We start from the raw sequence: 24,491 nt of genomic DNA, 5'->3' as shown, positions 1-24,491 counted from the left end.
GGGCCAGAAGATCTCTTCTAGGTAAGACATTCCCGTCAATGACAATATAAATGCTTCCTGATCACTGCTATTTGTAGGGGCTGGAAAGCCACTGGCACAAACCAGCCCTCGTATTCTTAGAAAATGATTCATTAAAGGGATGTGTGTACATCCACGAATCACATGGGATCTCTTTTTATGTAAGTTTCGAGGACCAGTGGTCTTATATTTTTAAATGCCAGCTTATGGAAACCCCACTGGCTTCCCCTGCCGTGAATACACTGGTTGCTTGAGGAGCTATCCCAAGGCACCATTCAGAGGCCGTCATTTCACTGTGAAGACCGTTAAAAAGAATAACTGGTATCAATAACACTTACCTGTGTATGCAGAGGGAAGGTTACCCAGCCATAACAAGCCCAGATTCACACAGCCACTACTTAAAACAATGCAATGTTTGGGATTTATGAGAATAAACCCTGTCAGGAATAATGCCCTTATGGGGGCCTTCATGATTCATTTGGCATATTCTGCTGTGTACTCACAGTTCAATCAAATCTGCCATGCGGTTATAGGCTAACGTGCTTGCATACAAGATGCAAACGATACACACCGGAAAGGTTCACTTCTCAAAAAGAGGTATGGCTTTAGATGCCCTTCTGACTCTTGTGTTCCACTAACACAGCCATAGGACTGTTTCCAATGCAAAATCTGCAACATTACTAGCGATTATCGACATCGCTCAAGGGTACTGGAAAAATGAGGGGGAAGCATTACCATTACATAGAAAGATGGATCAAGCATGAATCAAGATGGAAGGAACACCAGCAACAGATACACTCGGGCAAGGGAAGGAGCCCCCGAACAACAAGGATGAGGACGACAGTAACACAACAAAGAGCATCGCTTAACCTGTTTTGTCAGAGCTGGTATTGATGGTATTGGTAGTGATGGAGGTGAAGGTAGTCTTTGCGCTGTCCTTGGCAGTTACAGATTTCTGCTTATTTTTCATGGCTTCCAGTGCTTTGAGCTTCTTGGCATGTTTCGTGCCTTTGTAGTGGGCCGCAGCCTGGCTCTACAAAGGAGAACAAAATGAACCATGCAATCAGGCTCATTTCTAAACTGGCATTCTCTGTATTACTGCAAATACAGACTCCCTTTCAATAATAGGTACCATTCACGCGAATTCTGGCTGTGGTCAAACGGTGGGGTTCTATTTAGAATGATGCTACGAAGCAACGGGAATCAAGTTCTAAAACCTCTGGACGGAAGGAAGAAATATTCTATTGCTTCTCTTCAGAGAAATGTAGATGAACACTAACATAGCAACAACATTTTCTTTGTGGAGTGGGAGATAAAAGAATTTACAACTGTATTGCCTTTGTTCTGTCACAGAAGATGCTGGGCTCCCAGAGATTAACAAGGGCCCTAGAAAGAGTAGCTCTCACCTTCTTGGCTCCGGAAATATGTTTCTCCTGCTACAATGTGTCTTATTAATACAGGACCCAACAGGTGTCTACCGGGAAAAATTCACCGATAACAAGGGAAATAGGCCCCCTGGAGGCTGGGATGGGAGCGTGAGAGTTCAAAATCAAATGCACTGCTGAAGTCCAAATGGAGTATGTGGAAGCTGGGCAATTTTATGATTCTTTCTTTCTCTTTGCTTCCCACAGAGGGTAGTCTGAGTTCAAGGTATTCTTTCAACACGTGTGTCCTTTGTGCCCTGGTCCATTGCCAGGAGGATCCAGTGTGTTTTGAGCACTTCATGTGGCCGATGCAATACTTTTGCCTTTGCTTTCTGAGACTTCTATAAATAGTAATATATATATTCCCAAGTTTCCATTTTCTTAACCTTATCTTTTGGTATTGGAGAGATAATGAGATAGAAAATTATCTTAAAATATATATATATTTATTAATGTTAATTTATTGGTGGTGACGGGGAAGCCTTTGTAGTTTAGGGTGAGGTGGAAGTGGGCAGGGAGATTCTTAGATTAGAAGGTTTTCCAGCTCAAAACCTTTAAAACTATGACCTCACAAGGAAGAAATCTCGGTGGAGGACTAATTCTGTATAGTATCTATGCATCACTTCCCATGACTTATTTAAACTCAATGTTCCATTTTGCCAGAAAAATGCACATTGGCCTCTTCATCACAGCAACTGTGGTAGGTAGGGTGTTGCAGTATAATATCTTTTTATAAGTAGATAAATATATAATCCACACCTTCATTTGCATCATTCTGACAAGTATCCTCAAAGGACTAGGTACCTTTATTGAAAGAACACTGGACAAGGAAATTGTATATTAGAAACAGTTTGAACAGAGAGGACACTCATGCATCAGTTTTCCAACAACACATAACATCAAAAGACATAGTGTGAGTCAAAATATGAAGTTAAGACTTACTATAGTTAATTGAGGAACCAGTGATAGATTGGATTGGTTTGATTCTACATGGAAAATGCTATTTTGATGGACAGAGTGGTGTCCCTTTTTTCTCCTTCCTGATTTATTTCCAATAATTCAAATCCTTTGGGTATATCTTTTGAGGGCATGATGCTGTATTCAATTAATTCCACAATATATAGTCGGTCATCTTCTCTAGACAGCTGATGATGTACTTTCCCTTAAAGCAAGGCTCATCTCCTACTCCTGGTATAGAAGTGAATGCTTTATATATAATGCATATTAAAATATAAAGTTGAGATAAACAGTGCTATCCCCACATATATCTTCCAAATATACATTTTGTACATATACTTTCATTCTAATGTTCCTGGCAAATCTATATTCTCGGTGGTATTTCAAATCAGATATGACTTTGTTTTAATACACCATAGGACCAGGTGAATGTCACTATTTTAGATATTAAGAAAGTTACTCCAAAAGAATCCTGACACTTAAGAGTGTACTTATATCCCGCGCCCCCCGGCTGAAAAAAAAAAAAACCCTCTGCACAGATACAGCTAAGCCAATGCTTCCTACAAGTGAAATGGCTCAGGGAGTTGTGGGGAAAAGAGAGTGATCAAATTACCAATAGTTGGTAGGCTCCCAGTTGAGACCCCTGATATATTAAAAAGCAAAACAAAAGAAGACAATATGCACACTCGTTAATTGAAAAATAGTCCCAAAGTGCCCTGATAATAATTAAAATATCTGCTATTAAAAAAAAAAAGCAAGTGAGCCTCCCACAAATTTGAAAAGAAAAAGTTGAATGGTATGAAGGTCCAAAATGCTATGGAGAGACCTGTAGAATTTCGGGGGAAATGTTGGATATAGTGGAGGCGGATCGGGATAGCCTCAATGTGATTGTGGTGGTGTAGGGTGTGTGTGCGCTAGAGGTAGAAGTCGATATACAAGTTGGAAACAGAATGCAGACAGATAACCCTTCTGGATACTGTAAATTTTCTTTGTCATTGATCTTTATGTTTGTATAGTTTATGGGACTGCTCTTGGGTTCTACTGGTATTAATTTTAATATCTAGGCATACTGCCCCCTGAACTCTTCTTTTTTTGTATTCTTTTCCACTATGGTTTATCATAGGATGTTAAATATAATTTTCTGTGCTATACAGTAGGACATTGTTGTGTATCCATTCTCTCTATAATAGTTTACATCTGCTAACCCCAAACTCCCAATCCTTCCTTCCCCCATACCTCTTCCCCTTCGGCAACCACCAGTCTGTTCTCTATGTCTGTGAGTCTGTTTCTGTTATAGGTAAGTTAATGTGTGTCATATTTTAGATTCCACATAGAAGTGATATCATATGGTATTTGTCTTTCTCTGTCTGACTTCACTTAGTATGAGAATCTCTAGTTGCATCCACGTTGCCGCAAGCCCCCTTGATACAGGTGTGTTGCATAAAGGCGTGTTCCTTGTGTAAATGAAGAAAGCCCAGACAGCTCTCCTTACCCTGTTAGCCCACTTCACTGGACTGGATAGATTTTTCAGCTACATCTAACCTTTCTGTTACTGTAGACAAAGCTGCAGCCTAAGAAGGAATCGTGCTGAGAGATTTTTCAAAAAGCAGTAGTTGGACAGGGATGTGTCTTTGGGCCTCATCTGCTTTGCCTTTGGGCAGAGAGGTGCTGGGTGTATGTAGCATGCCATTTTCCCTCCAAGGTTGTCTCCTATTATTTCTTAGCCAGTCTCTGAGTCAAGTCATCCTCAGAAACTGGGGAACCATCGAACACAAACAGACTATTATTTTTCACAGGAATGATTTCAAAGTTAAGTAAGTATACTACTTCATCACAGCACATGTCAGAATTCTGTATTTTAAAACTCAAAGAGAATTAGGTGATCAAAGTACACAGAGAACAAGAAAACATTGCTTTCAACAAGTTCCTTTCAGATCATAAATGGGATATTCGGGTATAGTGTAAAAATCACTATCGCCGACCTTGAACTAGCACGTGACACCATGAAATCTAACAAGTGTCATCCCAGAGGCAAGCGGTGACATTCAAGATATGCACACACATTCCTGCAGAATAGCGATGCCACTTTAAATGTCAGCACCAATCCTAGCCTTCAGTAGCCAGTCAGACTTTTCAATCTTCAAAATTTGTCTTCAGTGTTTCAAAAAGGCTTCAGGTTTAAATGCAACTGAAGTTCCAAAGTAGATAAAAATAACCGTGAAATGGCGAACACTTGGAAGAGTTTCATCATTTTGAAACACATGCACACATATACACACATCTATTTTGCTTATCTATGAGGCTTTGTTATAAAGCACTATTATTCTGTGAAACTCACTGCAAAATTAATGTTCATGCATCCTTTTATTCCCTTAGCTCCAATACCTTGTACAATTTTAATCTGCATGTCTTTGGCATAAAGTCTCATGATATGCTTTTGAAGAACTAGGAAGTTTAGTGTAAGCATACATATATGGCAATGATAACGAATTCATTTTCACGAGCACGTGATTTCAAAAAGAACAAGGTGGTCTTTGTTAGTTTCTGATGTCATTTCATTTTATCACATTCAATTTTTATTAAAATAAAATGAACATTATCCTATTAAAGTGTAACATCAGAAAAATAAAGAGTGGTTATGAAAGAAGTTACCATCCTCTTTGGGGAGACAAAAGATAATACTTGAACAGAGGAATTCTTTATTTTTTAAGAAAATTATCTGATTTCAAAACTTTAACTTAGATTGTTGTTTTGGATATATAAAAAAATGAAATGATAAAAAGCTATAGTATCCTAAACTGTAAAACACTTACTTTAGATTTGTATTTTGAAAACTATTGAAAAACTACTCCTGGAAAAAAGTTTAAAATTTGTATTTATCTCTGTACAGTTTTTTTTGTTTTGTTTTGTTTTTTGTTTTTTTGCGGTACGCGGGCCTCTCACTGTTGTGGCCTCTCCCGTTGTGGAGCACAGGCTCCGGACGCGCAGGCTCAGCGGCCATGGCTCACAGGCCCAGCCGATCCGCGACATGTGGGATCCTCCCGGACTGGGGCACGAACCCGTGTCCCCTGCATCGGCAGGCGGACTGTCAACCACTGCGCCACCAGGGAAGCCCTGTACAGTTGTTTTTATGTTGCATACACTCACTCAAATCTAGTATTGAGGCCATCTGCATAGGTTCAGCCATGTGGATTAAGACCAGTATGCATTCTAACTGTTCAGCGGCTTGTTAAATATTTTGAATATCACTTTTGTATATCTCAATAGAAAGTTTCTAATGATTCTATCTTAATTTATTATCAACTCTCAGTTTCATTTAATACTCATATAAAGCATTAGTTCTTAAAGTGTGGTCCCCAGATGAGTAGCAGCAGTGGCAGCTGGGAGCTTGTTAGAAATGCAGGGAATTGTACCCAACATCTTATAATAACCTATAATGGAATATAATCTGGAAAAAAGAATGAATCACTATGCTGTACATGTGAAACTAACATAATACTGTAAATCCATTATACTTCAATTAAAAAAAGCAATAAGATGATATTCAGTGAACTTGAAAAAAAAAAAAAGGAATGCAAATTCTCAACTTCTTTCCCAGACCCACTGAATCAGAAACTATGGCTATGAAGCTCAGCAATCCGTGTTTTACAACCTTTCCAGGTGCTCCTGACTCATACTAAAGTTTTAGAACCACTCATCCTAAATATTAGTACATTTTCTCCAAAGATGGCCCCTTCTTGTATAAGTGGCCAATGTCTAGGTTTTAAAAGATCAATATATAGTCATTTGAAGATTGAACCTTTCCATATGTCTAACTGTGAGTAATGTGTATTACTCAAGAAAAATAATCAAAAGTTTCTTTCCTTAAAAACAAGCCGTAAAAAGAAGTAAAAAAATAACTCAGATAACATAGGGAATTGGGGAACTCCTATACAAGAGGGATGAATTCAAAATAGTAGATCAATCTTGGAAATCTTGTAACTCTCAAACCCCATATAAGTGCTTTCCAAGCCTTTGTGATTCTCTCTGTACATTTTACCTTTTCTCTCCAAGCTAATTATTGTTGCAGCATGACCTCTGACCCTATTGTTTGTATCTCTATGTTGAATGCTTTGCTGTGATCCATTTGTGCGGGGGTGGGGGGGTGGGCTGGGGGAATCGCTAGTTCTGTATAAAAATAAGCAAAAGCAAGGCCCTGTGTCATGTCTCTTAAAACCTCACTATAACAAGCATCTAACTCACTATTATATCTGCATTAACTGATTCAGTGTTAGCCATGGCTAAGTTCTTTCCTTATGTACTTAAGGCTGTTTTAATTGAAGGAAACTCCTAGCCAGCAGGCAAATAAAAACCACCCTAGTAAGCCAAGAGACTGCCTTCCCTGTTACTCCACTTAACAAAATATTTGAAGAAGAAATTTCAAGATAGAATAGTTTATGGTTATACATTTTCCTTACTGATGTGAAGACATGTACTTTTCAAATTCTCTTACTCAATGGGGAAAACGACATGAGAAAGATGTTTTTATTCCTTAATTACATGTCCCAGAAAGAATATTTAACAACTTATTTTAATCTGTGATTGTGCAGCTAACATTTAGGTAGATGACTACAATATGAATAAAAGTGAAAATTCACTTGCATTGAGTCCCAAAGTGAAAAACATGATTCAATTAAGAGTGTTCTCTCTGAGCTCAAATGATTGATGGTTGCTTTAAATGTGTTCCTGTCTTCTGTACTCTTCAATACAGAAATGAACAGTACCTGCCTCAGGAATAGAAAAATAGAAAAAAAAAAAAGATAATACCACAAGAGTAGGGTCATTTTTATACACTACCAGTAGTCACTGAAAAAACAAATTCTAAATAAACATAGAGAAAAAGAAGAGAGGCATGTCACAATTTCTCAGATATATTAGGTAACTAACTTTTATAAGCAATAAAAATACCTTGTCTCTAAGTGGCTGTGAAAAACTCTTTTTCAAAGCTTCTCAACTCATCTAGAAACTTCATGATTTTTAAATATTAAGTACTTAATGTTTTCAAGTATCTAATGTGGATGATACAAATAGCACTTATTTGAGTAAGAGAGGCTAATTTGAGAGTTTTTGCCTGGCTCCTGTTGTGAAACCACCGTTCTTGTATGTCTGGGGTACAAACAGCTGACCCCGTGACCTCTAATGGTGGGGTCCTGATTGGGAGACACCGGCTGACGGTGGGCTTTGGAAGCCGGTGCTCATGATCTGATAACGACCAGGGTTCTTGGCCTTCTCCGATCAATAGAAATTGATAAGAGGACAGACAAGAAATTCAGGCAAGGCTTAACAGGTTCCTTTGCTCACTGCCCTAGCGGGGGCGAGCTGGTTCCTTATAGGGGGTGAGGGGAGGGGTGTGGCCAGGGCTCAGGCTGGAGGTGTGGCTTAGGTGGTCTGCCCAGCCCTTCGGTGGTGCTGAGTGCAGGGGGCATGCGCAGTGCCCTGCTTTTGCTCCTGACACCCTGGTTTTGCTCCCGATTCCCGAGAAGTGGCAGTTGGGTTTTTGGTCTTTTTGTATCTTGTGGTCCATAATTTGCCCCAACTGTGCATGCACGCAGTTATTTATAGTCCTTTATAAGTTCTTTGTATTTTCTTGCTGGAGGAGACGTTTGTCCAGGTGCAAGCACTGCAGCAAAGGGGCTCAGGTCCCAGTCTGTCTCAGATCTAATTGAGCCAAAAGGAACATTTGGTTCTAGTGAAGTTTGCTCAGTCTTTTGGGGATCTTTTTGTAAATGAGAGACCGCAAATGAGTTTTAACTCTACTGATATAATCACAATAATTTCTTGTAAGAAACTGAGAGAAATCAGAAAAACCACTGTGTCTAACTACTCAACCAGCGTACAATAGCCCTTCACCATGTCCACAGCTGAACACTCCCCTCAGTGCGTGACTGTCACCTACCCTTGGAAAGTGTGGGGGGAATTAGACATGTTGAATCTAATCATGTCCGAGGGTCAAGCTGTCAAAGGTGTTGGTATCAGATGCAGAGAAAAACTTTATTTCCGGGTGTGACCTGCATGCTTCCCCTAAATCGTCCCAATCTCCTCCCCCAAGAAACCTACCCACCCATCACCCCAGTCATGACGTCTGCTCTCTAACAAGAATAACTGCCTCCAGTGTAGATAAATGAGGGAAAGCCCTCCCTTTTATTCTCTTAAGGAAAATACCACAAGAAGAAATCATTTTCAAAGCCTTCTCCCTCTGCCTGGAGCACCTTCACTTGCCTGACAGATACCTGTTCATCACAGGTCACCAGCTCCATGTGGCCTTGGGTACAGGGAGTGACTCCTTATAGCACTGACGTCACTGCCATAACTAGGGTTAAATGTCTGTTTCTTCTGACAGAGAGTAAGTTCCTCACCAGACAGAGAAAGACATCATCATTTTGTCCCTGAGACCTAGCAGAGATCTCTAAATAGGTTTCTATTAAATGCACCTTGAATTAATTTCACATTTTGATTTTAAAATATAAATATGCATATGGTGTCTCAATGGATTCTGTATGTGAACAGGGTGCAACTTAATTCTCTGCCATTCTTTGGCACTTTGCATTATCTGTTGAACACACTTCAGGGCATATTTATAGCACTTAATGCTAGAAAAGCATCTGGCAGAAACACAAACTATTATTTTTTCTCAGAGAGAAGCTTACCATCAACTGTAAATTGTGCTATTTATGGGCGCTCTCTGCATAGGATGCAGCAACGAATCATTTGGAGATTGTTTCACTTTTTAAAAATTTTGATGAATAACGTTTTTGTTTTTTTTTCTAAATCTGGGAATTGCCATGAATGTTTCCGGTGATGATTTTTCATTTTAAGATTTTTCTGTAAGTCCAAATTCTCTTAAATACACACAGAGAAATTTTCAGGATGTGGAGAATGCTATTTCTCTATTAACACTATGGTTAAAGTTTCCAAATGGAATATTTTCTCTATATTGCTCTAAAACAATATACAGAAATTAACTATGACATGATTAACCCATTTTCCTCCCTACAAATCCACATAATAATCTATACCCTGCATTTGCTGAAAAAGAGCACCTTTCATTTGGGGAAAAATATTAAATTCCCTACTTCTCCGTAAATCAAGGAAGGCCTCCTCCCTCTAGTTTTATAGCATTTCTCATCTCTAATTCATGAGTCTGAGAATTGTCCTGATTGTTCTTTTGATGAATTTGTTTCAAAGATCCTCGCTGAAATATGTAATTGTAAATGAGATTTGTGGAGCCCACAAAATATATGGTATACAGTTAGCAGACGTTTTCTCAGTGTTTAGTACTATAGCATTTTTCTGAAGCACTTTGGGTGCACTGGGAAGAGATGGGATTGGGACCATAAATAACCTCGAGAACCTCAACTCCGATGGGCACACCCGTATTCCAGGTTTTTCACTGCTCATTCAGTCACAAAGGACTCACTGAACAGGGGCTAAACACTTCTGTAGTTATGGGGACAGTTGTAGTTATGGGGACAGAGTAGAGGATGAGGCACACTGATAAATTGGGCCACATTAATACATCTTCTCTATTAAAAATACCATAGGCTGAATTGGGCGATTGGGATTGACATATATACTGATGTGTATAAAATTGGTGACTAATAAGAACCTGCAGTATAAACAAACAAACAAACAAAAAACAACTAATACTAAACTTTCTTTGGGTTATTTGTATGGAAATATGTTAATATAAATGTTTCAGACATTACATGAAATTTCTAAAAATCTTGTATGTTCTGTTATAATGTTATGTCATAATTCTAGTTATTACTTTAAAATATGTATCTCAGAAATAACTAAATTTCCTTGTCAATTGCATTATTATGAACTTTCATCAGATCTTTAACCGTGGTCATTTTTAAGTCTTTTGTCATTTACAGACAGTTCTGGGTGTACTCTGATGCTTTTGCAAATATGTTCCTATAAAAGGGTTTCATCTTCAAGGAATTCATGGAAAAGACTCTGACAAGTACAGGTTTCTGGTAACTGACTATACTGCTGAACTGAATGAAGAAGCATTTTCAGAACTCTAATGGAAAACTGATGAATTCATAAAAGTGCTAACAAGAGATCAAGATGAAAGAAAAAATTAATTACATGGGAGTGAGTAAACTGATGAGGATGATTATAATTTTTGTGACTTTCTGTTTGAATAAAAAAAAAAAAATCCCCCCCCCCAAAAAATACCATAGGCAAACTCAAACGATGAGAAAAAAATACAAGCCCTATTTGAAAGTCCTACTGCAAAGGGGTTAAGCTCTACGTTCCATGAAAAGTATCTAGAAAATTAGGAGGAAAAAAACAACAGCCATTAGAAAAACTGGCAAAGCCCCAACCCAATTGAATGAAATAAATTATGACAAACTACCTAGGGCTCCTTGGGACAGAATATGGGCCCAATAATGAGAATAAATGCTAATTTTTGTCAAAAGAAAGGAAAACTAATGTTCCTTTGTATAAATCACTTTGGTGCCTAAGTTAGAGAACTCTTGAGATGGATGCAAATTGTGAAAAAATTGTATTTTTGTGGAAATTGTAGTTCTAGGAAAAAAGGAAAAGAAAATGCTTTTAATTAAGAGAAGCTCAACCAACCTGACCTGGCCTCAGGACACCCTTTTGACCAAAGAGGTCTGAAGTGAGACATTTTACAGGCAAAACCCGGGGAAATCCACCCAGCTTCTCAAATAAGAGTTTCTTCCTGGACTTAGGAAAATATTTGGTGGACAGAAAAAAGCATTTGTTTTTGTTGCCATTGTTTTCAACTTTCATTTACCAAAGTTGCAGAAAGAAATGGCTTTGGCCTTGGATTAACTTTAGAAGAAGGCTGAGCAAGAAAGAGACAATGACTCCAGAAGACTGATTTATCTGGACATGTATAAAGGCCTGATTTCCTATTATGTCCAATTTCTTCCCATGGCATAAATAAAATTGTGTTTATGGGGCTTCCCTGGGGGCGCAGTGGTTGAGAGTCCGCCTGCCGATGCAGGGGACACGGGTTCGTGCCCCGGTCCGGGAAGATCCCACGTGCCGCGGAGCGGCTGGGCCCGTGAGCCATGGCCGCTGAGCCTGCGCGTCCGGAGCCTGTGCTCCGCAAAGGAGAGGCCACAACAGTGAGAGGCCCACGTACCGCAAAAAACAAAACAAAACATAAACATGCTTGCATTTTTACGAGATCACTAAGGAACAGAAGGTTCTATTATTATTGTAGGGTTCATGAAGAGATGGCCACACCTAAGAACTGTATGATGATGGTGAAATTAGAGAGAGAAGAGTGCACACGTGTGATTAATATGTAAGTTGGAAACGTCAAGCATTCATGGTGAATTTTGAGGGGAGGTCGCAAAGATGCTCCGATGGCTTCTGCTTGTAAACGCGTGATTAGAGGTTCCATTTCCTAGAACTGCTGATATTCAAAGAGGCCCAGATGTCTGGGGGAAGAGCGTGGGCTGGTTTGGGATATGTTGAGTTTGAGGAGTCTTTAAAACATCTAAATAAAACATGCACTCTGCAGTTAGCTATATGGTCTGGAGATTAGACATGAAGTCTGGGCCGTAGCTAAATTGGGGAGTTATCAGCAACAGATGGTAACTGAAGCTGTTGGGAAATGCCATTTGAAAGGCAAATAAAAGATTTTTTCCTGTTTAACCACTGAAACACAATCCTTAATCAGCTGCAACATTTGAATGAATGAACTAAGCCTCCAACTGACAGTGTATGCAATAACAGATTTTCAAATTCTTCATTGAGCTAGAGTATACTTCATCACTCAGCTTTTTTTTTTTTTAAAGTCTTTTCTGAAAGTGCTTAAAATCTTCAAGTTTCAGCATAGAGAGAATCATTCCCTTTTCATCCTCATGCCAAACTGAGTTAACTAGAAGGAAAGTGATAGAGACAGAGTAAAAGGAAAAAATAGGTGATTAAATCCCACTAAGGAATCATAAGTAAAGAAGAAAGTATGGGAGACCCCTGTAAGTTAATAATCGCTCAAGAAAGCAGGTTTGCTTAGCCACAAACCAAGCAGGCTTGCTTAGCAAAAAAAAACGTGCAACAGAAGCATGAGACATGCCCCCAAACAATAAAACAATGGTGGAATGAGACCCACATCCTGCACAGTGTGGTAAGTTAATGATTCCTAGGACATACTCCTTTGCGTGCACTAAAAACAAAATATAAGGAAAGGGTGACCTTTCCTTATAGTGAAACCCTGAGATGATTTACCATATTTTGGTATATGTGAGTACAGTATAGTATGTTTAGTATCTGCCTTCTTTCTTATTTCCATTTCTCCATGGCAGTCCTGGTTTGACCATGTAAGGACAAGAAAACTCCCCCACCTGACATGAAGAAGGAGCTGATGATGGAAGCGTGACATCTACCCAACAGTGAGGAAGAAGGTGGTCTTCTCCCCCTCCCCATTTTTCCTTTGATTATAAAACTGTAGCCCACCAAGTTCTCAGGGCAGCACCCTTTTGCCTGCCCACCTGTAAACCTCACAGCATCCTATTTTAATACATCACTTCGCCTCTCACTGAATTCTTTCTGCACTGAGCCATAAAGAACCGGAGCTCCTCTGAGCCCCAGAAATGCATCTCTGAAGTTTCAGCAGGACACATTTCTCTCTGTTACATGAAGTATCATACCTCAGCATTTGGTCTCTAGAAACTAGATTTATAAAGATAAAAGTTTTATCAGTAGAGCAGTAAAATGAGGATTGATAAAGTCTGACTACTGAAAGCTACAATGAGGCAGCCTCCAAACCTGGCAGAACCTGGTCCTTCTCTCTGAGTTAAAATTATAGGGGATGGAATTAGCCATTTACAGGAACCTTATTAAAGGGTAGGTCAAAAGCAAGGAGGCAGGATGGGAGTCCTAATCAAAGGCTGACTAAATGTAGAAGAAGACTGTGCTTCACGAATATTATTAACATATCTGAAGTGAGGCTACGTTAGTTGAATAGGTTTCATCCTGGCTTCTAGAAAAGGTGACTTTAAAGACCAACTTCATATAGATTTTTTTCTCTCTCTCCCTGATAAATATAAGGAAAAAGAAAACTAATCTTACTTTCAAATATGCCATCTGTCTCTATTATGATCAAAGGAGAAAGGGTCTGTTCTATAATCATTTTTATTTATTAAAATACAATAAAAATTTTATAAATGTGATACTTAAAAATGTCTCAATAATTATAAATTTTATGCACTCTCTGGTTTCTACATGTGAAGAAACTAACAGCTGCAACATAGTTAGATGACTAAAACCATTTTTTCAACATGTTCAAAGGTTAATTTTGATTTTTTTTTTTTTTTTTTTTTGGTACGCCGGCCTCCCACTGTTGTGGCCTCTCCCATTGCGGAGCACAGGCTCCGGACGCGCAGGCCCAGCGGCCATGGCTCACGGGCCCAGCCGCTCCGCGGCATGTGGGATCTTCCCGGACCGGGGCACGAACCCGTGTCCCCTGCATCGGCAGGCGGACTCCCAACCACTGCGCCACCAGGGAAGCCCTGATTTTGAATTTTTAAACTGACTTTTAATTTCCATAGTTTGGGGCAGGAGGTCAAAACAGGAACTGCATTTGACATGTGTTTTTCCCATAGTATTTGTGATTAGCATCAAAAAAAAGTAAAAAAGAAAGTTTTCTCTAAATAAGGGTAATTGAAATTTTGACTTGGCAAATATTGAGAAATTTCTAGGCCACTGGATTTTCTGTGGTATTATCTGAATCTCTAAATTGTTTGAACTTCCAAGGTGAAAGTAAGTTAACAAAATTAATAAACTCTACATTTTCATGACAAGCTGGAACATTTTGGATCCAGTCCTAAATATAGAAGTTGTCTAAGTGGTGCTTGGTAATATCACTGCTTCTACTGCTTAAACCAGCAAGTGATTTTCCCCCTTGGGCATATATTAACAATTTACTTTTTGCAGACAAATGCACAAATATGATTAGATTTTGCAAATTGCTCTCTATTCTGTTACTGGTAAGTAATTTTTATATTATTACAGTGTAAACAGATGCTATTTTCCACTATATATTCAGCTGTAATGAACTAATTTAATGTGTTAAAACAGCAAAAGAACTTCAAGAATGATTCAGTGATTCAAGCTGCATGGAAACCAAGAGAAAAATCAAGCATGGAGTTTGCAAAATTATTCCAAACTTCAGTTTTCCACAAGGAATGTTTGGAGCCCCTGTTCCTTGAGGTTGTTTATTCAAAGAAGTGTTTTCACCTTTGCAGAGTGAGTCCTGCAGACAAACTTCAAAGGGATGAGCTCCTCTGCTGACTGTGTTCCCATTTCCTAAAACTTGCACTATGAATGTGATGCCTTTGGGTTAAAGATTAGATTTATTGATGTGCTTATTTATCTGTTCATTTAAATATTTATGTATTCAACATGTTTATGCTGTGGGGTATTCCAATATATAGATAGGCACTGCCTAAGAGGAACAAGAAAAGGAGATGAAGAAGATGTGGCCATGGAAATAGGACAAAAACCTAAAGAATCTGGTATTGTGAAAGCCAAGAGAGATAAGAGCTTCTGGAAGGGAATGGTTATCACCATTGCCTGTTGCTGTCACATCAGGGAAAAGGAGAGAATAGAGGTGTCCATTGGATTTTGCAACATGCATATTGTTGGTGATTATGATATAGGACAGGATAATTTAATGCTTAATTAATTGAAACAATGGATTTTGGAAAGGTCTGGAATAAATGATGGATCCGAATGCTTGGTCATGGAGTTGCCAATTCAGGTGGCCTCCAGACACAAACTTCAACCTCCTGATACTATCATTCTGAACTGGGCACTATTATCTTATTTAATTCTACTAATATATGTTTCCTTATTTTAAGTGGATATCTGGAAGCAGGCCTGCATTTCGATTCTATCATTTGTAAACGTACAAAGATGAGTTAATAATTTAATAACATCAATGAGTTATCTTAAAATACTTTCACTTTTAAAAAAAATTCCATAGAGTACAAAATCTGAAAATCTTAAATCTTTAATAAAGAGAAGGAGTAATGTAGAATAACCTTTAAACAAATTATCTTGTATTACTACTTTCAGGCTTTCAGGAATCTTTTTCTGTCATAGAAGGTGCTCAATATCTATTTGCTGAATGATAATTGCATATTATCATACGAAAACTGAGATCACACTCTTTACTGTTATATAACGTACTTTATTCACTTATTAATGTATCTTCAACATTTCTACGTTTGATCAAGATTTCGGGGTTCACATCCTCATGAGGACTCCTGCTCTGAGGAAGAGGTGATGTAGCTGGTACAGTAAGCAACAAGCTAGAAAAGTGAAAGCAAGGTTCCCGGATAGTCTCCTAACTTTATTCATTTATTCACCCAACATAAATCATTTCGCCACCAGTATGAAATGTTCCCTATCCCTAAAATAGCTACCTTTTGCAATGGTACAAAAGGTTATAGTCAGGTTACCGAGCAAAATGATTTATTAGTTACTGTGAAAGTATACTGTTAGAAAAAGACTAAAAAAGAATCTGATCTTACTTATCCATAGGAATATGAACTTTAGGCTTTCCTCCACAGGTTAATAGTTTACATTGGCTATCCTCTGGTATTCAATCTCCTCAGTGTCTGCAATGGCTATGGCTGGCTAAGTCACCAAAACCACGTGGAGTAAAGCTGGTGGCAACCAGCAATGCTCACTGCAGAGATCATATAAAAGAAAGAGAAGCATCTAAGTTTTCTAAGTCTGTCGAGTTTAGGGTTTATTTGTTACAGTAGCTTAGAGTTAACATAAGTAATGCAAACCCTTTCCATCGATTTTCAGGCGAGGAGCAAAGAACACACAGGTGCTAAAAATGATAAAAATAGCTAGCAAATATTTGCCTGCTAATATATTCTATGTATGACTGAAGGGACTTTATGTGAGGTTTGTGGTTTCCCTCAACATTAGATTTTACTGTATCTATTTCACAGATAAGGAAACTGAGGTACATAATATTCAAGTGATTTGCCCAAGGTCCATCAGGAGTAAACCTCAAAGGAAAGATGTGAAACCAGGTCTTTCTGTCTCCAAGGCTCACGATCCCTCCACAACACCAGACAGAATTTTTCAAATATTTTCTGCTAAATATGCATATTTTTCAAATATATTTCTGCTAAATATGCAGATATTTAGCAAAGTGAAAAAAATAGATCTAGGAAGAACAGAAAAGATAAAAAAAAAAAGTACCTAAGTGATAGAGAAGATTTCCCACTTTCTTCTATGATCCTCTACCTTTTAACACAGAAACTAGACAGAATAATTTTTGTAATATTCTAGCCAGTTTCCAGGTCACAGTGTCAGGGAGATTTATTCTTCTTTGGCCCGCAGCCAGGTGACACTTCTCTTATACTTAAGTGGCTATGTGTCTGAGTGACGAAGGATGAGTGGAAGTCATCTGCAGTATGTCCAGCTGGGTTTACTAAACTTCCCAGACACAGTTTTCCAGGCTCCTTCCCCTTCTGCCTGTTTGATTCAGTTGAGCATAACCATTTTGGAAGCTCCACATTAAAGATGTTAAAACCACAAGATGGAAGGGCCTAGATTCCTGAATCACCGCTTGGAAGAGATGCGCCAATGGATGAAGGACACATATTTCGGATGCTGCATAAGCAACATTTAATTATCTATGATTAGAGCCACTGTATAACTTTTGATTGATTTACACAACGGCCAGAGTTATATTAAACTAATGAATGCATCTATCTTCTTCTTATGCTTTAAACCTAATAAACAGAGACTTCCTGGCCAATGTAAAGAAGAAAGGGCATGTGAGCAGATAGGCACAATTAATTAAGCCTGCAAATTTTTTTTTTAGCTAATATTTGCCTAAATGAAGCACCAAAGTGCTCTGAAAATCTACAGTTCCTTGATTTTAAGAGACACAAGAATGTAACTTGTCTTTCTTTCAGCTTCTTTAAGTATTTCTTTGGATAGCCTGGAGTAAAGAAACATCTAGGGGACATGCTGAGCCACAGATCTGAACAGACCCAAGTCACCATTTCAATATAATTCGTTGTCAATTCTTACTAGATCACTGTTTCCCTGGTACGGTTGGCACACCCAGTTTTCCCAAATCCTCTACCTGAAACCAAAAGCAGAACCAAGACTCAAGGGTTTTCTCATCAAAGTCAGGTAATGTCTTCTTACCACAGTGCAATAGAATTTTAGTTTCTGATATTCTATTTAACTTCGACAGAATACATCAAAAGACCTTGCTCTTTCCTAAAGAGACCTGCAAATGATTGATGAAACTCCCCACGATTTTAATATCATGCACTTCAAATACCATGCACTACTTTTTTTCCCAAGAAACTTTCTAATCGACAGCCTTTTATGTTTCTTCATTTTTCCTCACTGCCCTTTCTCATCACACATTTAGAAAGCTTAAAAATTAAAATAATTTACTCATGCCTTTAAAAAAAAATCTTTCCAGGAAACACAGCAAGATAATCTTGTGATTCTTTTTTCAGTCTTACCTGAATTTCATCTATCGATTTTAAGTCCCTTTTGTAAACATTCATTCATTTTTCATTAACTTCAAGTGAAGAAGATAAGAAACATTGGCTGGAAATGGGTGTGTAAATTCAAAAAATCCATAAATCACTGTATAAATCTTAATACAACCCAGAAGATCATTACCCCAAATCTATGAGCTAAACATTAGGCATACGTCTTCTTCTAAGTAAAATGGAATGAAACTAAGTTTGCATTTAAATTTTGGCTTACCACTCATGGACTGTGTGACCTTAAGCAAGTGACTATTCTCCAAACCTCAGCTTCTTCATTTGCAAAATTATTATAGGAAAGGCTGTTTTTTACTTCGTGAGAATCAAATTAAAAAAGTAAAATTTCAGTGCCTTGAACAAAGACTAAATTTGAGTGAGACATTCTGGAATCTCCATTCCTGTCTTTCATCTACTCACTCTTTATCACACTGTAACCCTTTTGTGGAAGGGTTAGCTTTTTCTCTATGCAATCCTCAGACTCATCCCCTTTTGGGAACCTCCACTAACGGCCCCCAATCAGCTATGCTAATGGAGGAGGATATATCAATAGTCTTAGCAACATAGAAAAAGAGATGCTAAGAATGTTTTCATAATAACTTACAAGGCTTATGCTATTATGATAGCATAAACCCTCAGCGTGAGCACACAAAGTTTGTTTCATGGGCATTTCATTCTAAGGAACTTGAGAAATCTAAGTGCCCCTCCAGAGCCCAGGGGATGCAAGATCTGAAGTTGTCCTTTCCTGCTGTAGTTACACCTAAGGGAAAACAGAACGGCAGGAGTTGACCAGGTGACCAGATGACCAGCTCTGACAGAAGTGCAGAGAGAAGAGCTTTCCAAGGTGTTAAAGACTGAGAACACAGGAAAAGAGGAAATGAAGAAGATATTGGGGAGGAAGGAATTCCTGAGTCTCATCCAAAGGGACCAACATATGACTTTATGGATAGATAGATACCTAGATAGGAGAGGTAAATAAATTTGTGAGCAGGAATAGCCAACTAGTCTATGATTTCCTTACTGGCAAGGAGCTAGATCTTCCCAACCTAATATCATCGGCATAGCTGTGCTTTTAAAAATGCTTACAAAGAAATCTTTCCTCCTTGCAGGTAACAGAGAATAAAAACTGCTGGGTTACAAGCTAGGAGGGGAAGGACATGGGAAAATGATCCTCAGCTTCTTGGTCTTCCTCCCCACTGGTGGATCTCTCTTCAGATGGGACTTGAGGACTTTCTTTGGGAGCCTCAAGAGGAAGGGATGGAGAAAAGGGATGTTGTAAGAGGTACCTTTCCGTTTAAACCCTTAGCTGCCACGGTCATAGTATATTTTAGAGAAACAGGGAACAAGATATGTAGTGTTTCAGAAACATTCCTTTTTTCTTCCTCAAATATTCTAGCTCTTGTTAAGTTACATAAAAAGACACAATTCAGATTTACTTTTTCTTTAGAGTTTTGGTAGGAAAATAAACGATGGTTTTGTTGGGTTTTTTTGTTTAATTAAACGTTGGCTTGACTAACATCACACTTAGTTTCAACTCCTACTCTCTCATTTTCTTTGTAATTCAGATACGGGTCACATTTCCCCAAGACCTTTCAAGAAAACAGGGAACAAAATTGGAGTGCAAACTGCCAAAAGATGTATCTTCTTCTGTGGTGGCTGCAGGGAAGCACTATACCTAATGACATGTGTGGATTCTGTGGTCAGAAGACCTGGTTCAATCCCAGCCCCACTCCTTGAAGGTACAGGGAGGTACAAGCCAGAGCTTGAGCTTCTCATTAGCAAAGCCAAGGTAACAATCCTTGATTGTTTGTTCATTCATTCTTGCATCGAATGTTGTGAGAATCTGTACCACGGACTCAACTCTGGGCTAGATCTAGGGCTAGAGGTGAAAAAAACCAGACGCAGTCCCTGTCCTTGGTGAGCTTGGCATCGTAAGGATTAAAGGAGACTGAATTTAAAAAACATCACATTCTCAATACATGATCATTATATCTATTACTGCTCAGGACACTGTAATCATTATGACACACAGATCGACCTTGGTGCAGGTAATGAGGCTTTTAGGGGATTTCTAGATTTCCAGTTTTTTAAAAAATCAGCAAAAAAGAGCGATCTGCTTTCAGATGAAGTGTTTCTCCCATGCTGGATTGCTGTTTGAATAACCAAAATGGATTTGTATGCACATACGTATGAATCGTACGAAATTGTTAGCATTTGGCCAGTTTGACCTATAAAACCAGCAATTTCATATGCCCATCCTAATATGTCAGCAGTGGGAAGGTGGGCGCGAAAAGACGTAAGTGGGAAGGAGAACACAGAGTGCTGAATTTTGTACATGTTGCAAAAATTTCAGTCTATTCAACATCGCATTTAACTAAATATAGATTTCTGATAATTAGATTTTAAGATATTCCTAAAAATGGAACATTTTGGCTTCCTTCTGGCTATAGCTCTGATATAAATTCTCCAAGCCTAATGAAAAATGCTTTAAAAATTAAATCATCCATATCCCATATCTGAAACGTAGGCAGCAAATGTACAAAAGTTTCTATCTGTCAGTGGTCCATCGTACAATGTTCTGAGTAAATATTCCAAATAAAAACACTTTCAACAACTTCCAGCATCATTTTCTTCTTTAGATTTCTGTTTATCCTTCACCAATTCATTGTAGCACATACTGAGTTCATTCAGTGCTTATTGAACACCTAAGATGGCCAGAAAGTATTCTAGGTACTGTGTATTCGAAAGCACACTTAAGGTAGTAAATCAGAGCATTTGACAGGGACAGATAGCCTATACAATTCATTATCTGGCACTCCAAAATATCCCTAACCTCCGACTTCTGAGAGTTTGTGCAGCTGGCCCCTACAGGTCCAGAAATTCGAGGGTTAAAGATCTTGTGACTCAAACCCTGAGTCTGTATTCCGTGAAGATGGATGTAATCACTGCCATAAATTGGCCAGTTATGCATAAAGCTACGGTGACAAACAAGGCCACAAGCCATCACACTGAAATTACTGATGAACTACCCAAACCTACAGTGAGTGAGAACAGGTAGCCCTCGCCCAGGACACTGCAGCTCTAAATCTTCCCAATGGACTAAGAAATAAGCGCTTCCCCGTTTCACATGAGTGGAGGAAGTCACTTCATCATTGGCCTGTCACATGAATTGCTGACACAAGAAACTTTTCCCCACTTAGAAAACCGTAAGTACTAGGCGATCGCTTGCCAGTTGGAAAATGCCTATTTTTTTTTCACCCACGCTGTCTCGTATTTGAAAATAAAGGCCGATTCTCTTTGCAGTACATTTGGGTGCACTAATCGTTTAAACTCTAGTTTGTTCCACTAATCCTCTAGCAGTAGATGTTTCACGAATCTGTCAATGGTATACACATTTATTTATAACTATAGATGTGCCCCTATTATGCATCTCTATGACTCAACGTGTCGACTGTCTGATACCTGAACAGCAATTCACTGGATACCATTTTCTAAAAATCTTAGGTCAAACCTGCATTTATTACACAAGATCTTGTGGTTTAGGATTAGAAAGTGAGAGAAAACCCAGAATCAACCTGTCAGTTACTGAGTCAAGCTACAGACTGCTCCCAGAATTAATTGATATCATCTATCTATATTTTAAAAAACAACGTGATGACTACGCATGTTCAAAGCTTTACTGGAAGAAAGAACTGACCAAAAGGATAGAATATACATTGGCAGAGCCTAATCAACATCAATTATCTAATTGAGGAAGAATGATCAAAGTATGACACCTAGCAAGCCTTGTCTCAGACACATACATAACTTGTGATTTTGAAAAGGTACTGAGTATGAAAAACATTACTCCCTTTATGCCAGTATCAGATATAAGAAGGAAAAAGATTAACCCTAAATACCTACTGTGAATCTGCTGCTTCGCTTATAATACTCCCTTGAATCCTCAGAGACATCTTATATTGTAGTGTTAGCATCTTTACTGTACAGGTGAGAATCTGACATGCATAGATGTTAAAAAGAACTTGCACAGAATTATACAACAAATAAGCACTGAGATAGGATTAGCCGGATCCAAGGCCCTTAGACTTTCCCTTCACAAAGTTGGAGCAGATAGTAACGTGGAAAATAACTCCTTTGTCATCTGAACTTCCAGGGTGGGCCAGGTGCACAACTGACACTTGGGTCCTGGCGATTTCTCAAGGGATTATCCAAAGACTTGAACAGATTGCTCCATCAACACCCAAAGATGTTTACATCAGCAGCTTTAATATAACCCTCCATCCATTCTCCAACTAAAGGTGGTTCAGCTCTGTCACAGAGAAGCTGGGACTAGACTCATCTTTTCTCAGCAGCAATCCCTCACGTGCTGACCGGAGAGAGAGCTGGGGTCCAGCTTTACACATGCCACTCAGTCCAATAAGCACAGCTGTGCTGAGAAGACCTCTTTCTCTAAATTCTCTTGCCAAGCTGAATTTTATGATCTTCACTGGCAGAGGATCAAATGCAAACTCCTAACTTACAGCCAAGTTATTTTACAGCAGCTGTTGGAAGAACTAATTTAGAATGCAAATCTGGTCCTTAATCTACGGGAAAACTGTTGCAGTGATGGATGGCTTTTGAGGCAATAGTTCAGGAAAGACACCCCTAATGCCTTCTAGCATTACAGAAGAAGAAATATGTAGCTGCCATTTGTTTTTATTTGCTTTGGAGCAATTGCCCCTCTAGGGAGGACTTGGAGTCCTATGGAAAAACGGTCCAGGTGTTTAAAATCTGCCTCAACTGTCTTTTCCACATAAGTAAAATCGAGATCAGAAGAAAGGCGTGGAGACTATGTTTCAGATAATGTCTCCTTAGGATGTAGGACTCCAAGACTTTAGGCTAAATCATCTATAGGATAAGGCAACTGGATGTAACAAGAGAGTGAAAAATCAGTAGCCATCACTGATCCTGCCTATAGAATCCTGTTACTCGAGGTATCAATTAAAGTTGATACAGTCTTTTTTCTTTTTATTCATTTACTTGCCAGCTAATGGTGACCTTCTAGAACACCGAATGCGTGAAGCATTCACGGAACCATTCCACAGCTTTGATCCTCATGCCTTTAGTCCAACAAATCTTAGAAAATACTCAGTCCTTGTTATGAGGAAGTTTCTTACTTTTTCCACTGAGTGACAGAAGAAACCTGAGCCTGAGCAATATCTATGAAGATCTCATCTGATGGCAGCTGTCAGAGTAAATGCAATAGAATAATGTACATTTCTACCTGTTCCTGTTTTGTTAGGCATGGAGAATGATGACTGTGGAACTTCCAATCACTTCAAAGAACTATCAGAATAAGAGTAATGGGAAATGGCTCTGAGGAGTAGAAAATTAGAAAAGGAAAGGTATATCCACACTGGGAATTTTTGTGATTGGCCTTTCAGTTTGGCTTTGTATGTAACGGAGAAACACTTATCATCTAAGTAATTGAAATTTGACTAGGAGACCAGAAACTCTCGTAACCCATGATGTGCTTCTAACTAGACACTCCCTCATGTGCCTTCTGGTCCACACGAGTCAACAAACGCAAAGGAAAAAAGGTGGTGCTACTCATGCCTATCTGTGGTCCTGCTTTTCCCTGACCCCATCCCATCACTGTTACCCCAAGTTTACTTAGATACACAGCCGTCTGTATTACTGATCTACCTGAGTCTGTGGTAGAGCAGGTAGGGCTTAAATTGGGATCAGGGAAGTAGCCTGGATTGTCCACAGTCACAACAGGGAGCGTGAACTACATTAACTACGGTAACAAATATACCCTCTCTGTTCTCCAAGGGCACTGGCAAAGCCCCTGATCATCCTAAATTTTCCTGTGACCCAACAGCGACACCTTACCTAGAAATCCAGCGCATTTTCATTTTACTATTGCCCTAGTGGACACGTGGGAGTTTGCATAATTGGTTATTCATCTTATTTGCTTTTGCAGCGCATGATGGAGGACCCCAACAATGTGTTTGGTGTCAAGATACCAAGAAAAGCCTGGATCCAGTGTGAAACTACCTAATGTCCACGGACAGACCAAATACTGTGATGTCCGAAAATGAAGGAAGCTCACAGGAGGAAAGCTATTCATTCATCAAGGATGAACTGGGGCAAAGGTATCCTCTTGCATCTCTTCTAAGAATGTCTCCATTTCTTATCATGGGATGAGGCTTTTTTTTGTTTGTTTTTTTTGCGGTACGCGGGCCTCTCACTGTTGTGGCCTCTCCCGTTGCGGAGCACAGGCTCCGGATGCGCAGGCTCAGCGGCCATGGCTCACGGGCTTAGTCGCTCCGCGGCATGTGGGATCTTCCCAGACCAGGGCACGAACCCGTGTCCCCTGCATCGGCAGGCAGACTCTCAACCACTGCGCCACCAGGGAAGCCCGGGATGTGGCTTTTTATGATTTGAGGAGGAAAGACAAATTGGGAGAGGGTTGAGATGTTCCCAAGCCTGGGTGAAATGAAGTTTGGATATATATAACTGGTAAGTATCATGATATTCATTT

The 24,491-nt window shown here is 39.1% G+C and overlaps 1 protein-coding gene across 2 annotated transcripts in view; it reads right to left on the bottom strand.

The window, feature by feature from the left end:
- The window catches only part of ZNF385D (zinc finger protein 385D), a 336,432-nt gene that overhangs the window by 96,111 nt on the left and 215,830 nt on the right, over window positions 1-24,491 (bottom strand). For both annotated transcript variants that reach the window (XM_027086528.1, XM_027086529.1), the window contains exon 4: window positions 889-1,051. In XM_027086528.1, coding sequence (XP_026942329.1) covers window positions 889-1,051 — 163 coding nt within the window. The remainder of the gene's footprint in view (window positions 1-888; window positions 1,052-24,491) is intronic.

The sequence above is a fragment of the Aethalodelphis obliquidens genome, unplaced genomic scaffold (assembly GCF_003676395.1).
Source record: "Aethalodelphis obliquidens isolate GAN/ISIS:26980383/991018 unplaced genomic scaffold, ASM367639v1 scaffold56, whole genome shotgun sequence".
NCBI lineage: Eukaryota > Metazoa > Chordata > Mammalia > Artiodactyla > Delphinidae > Aethalodelphis > Aethalodelphis obliquidens.
The sequence above is the reverse complement of the archived record's forward strand: the minus strand, read 5'-3'. Positions and strand labels throughout refer to the sequence as shown.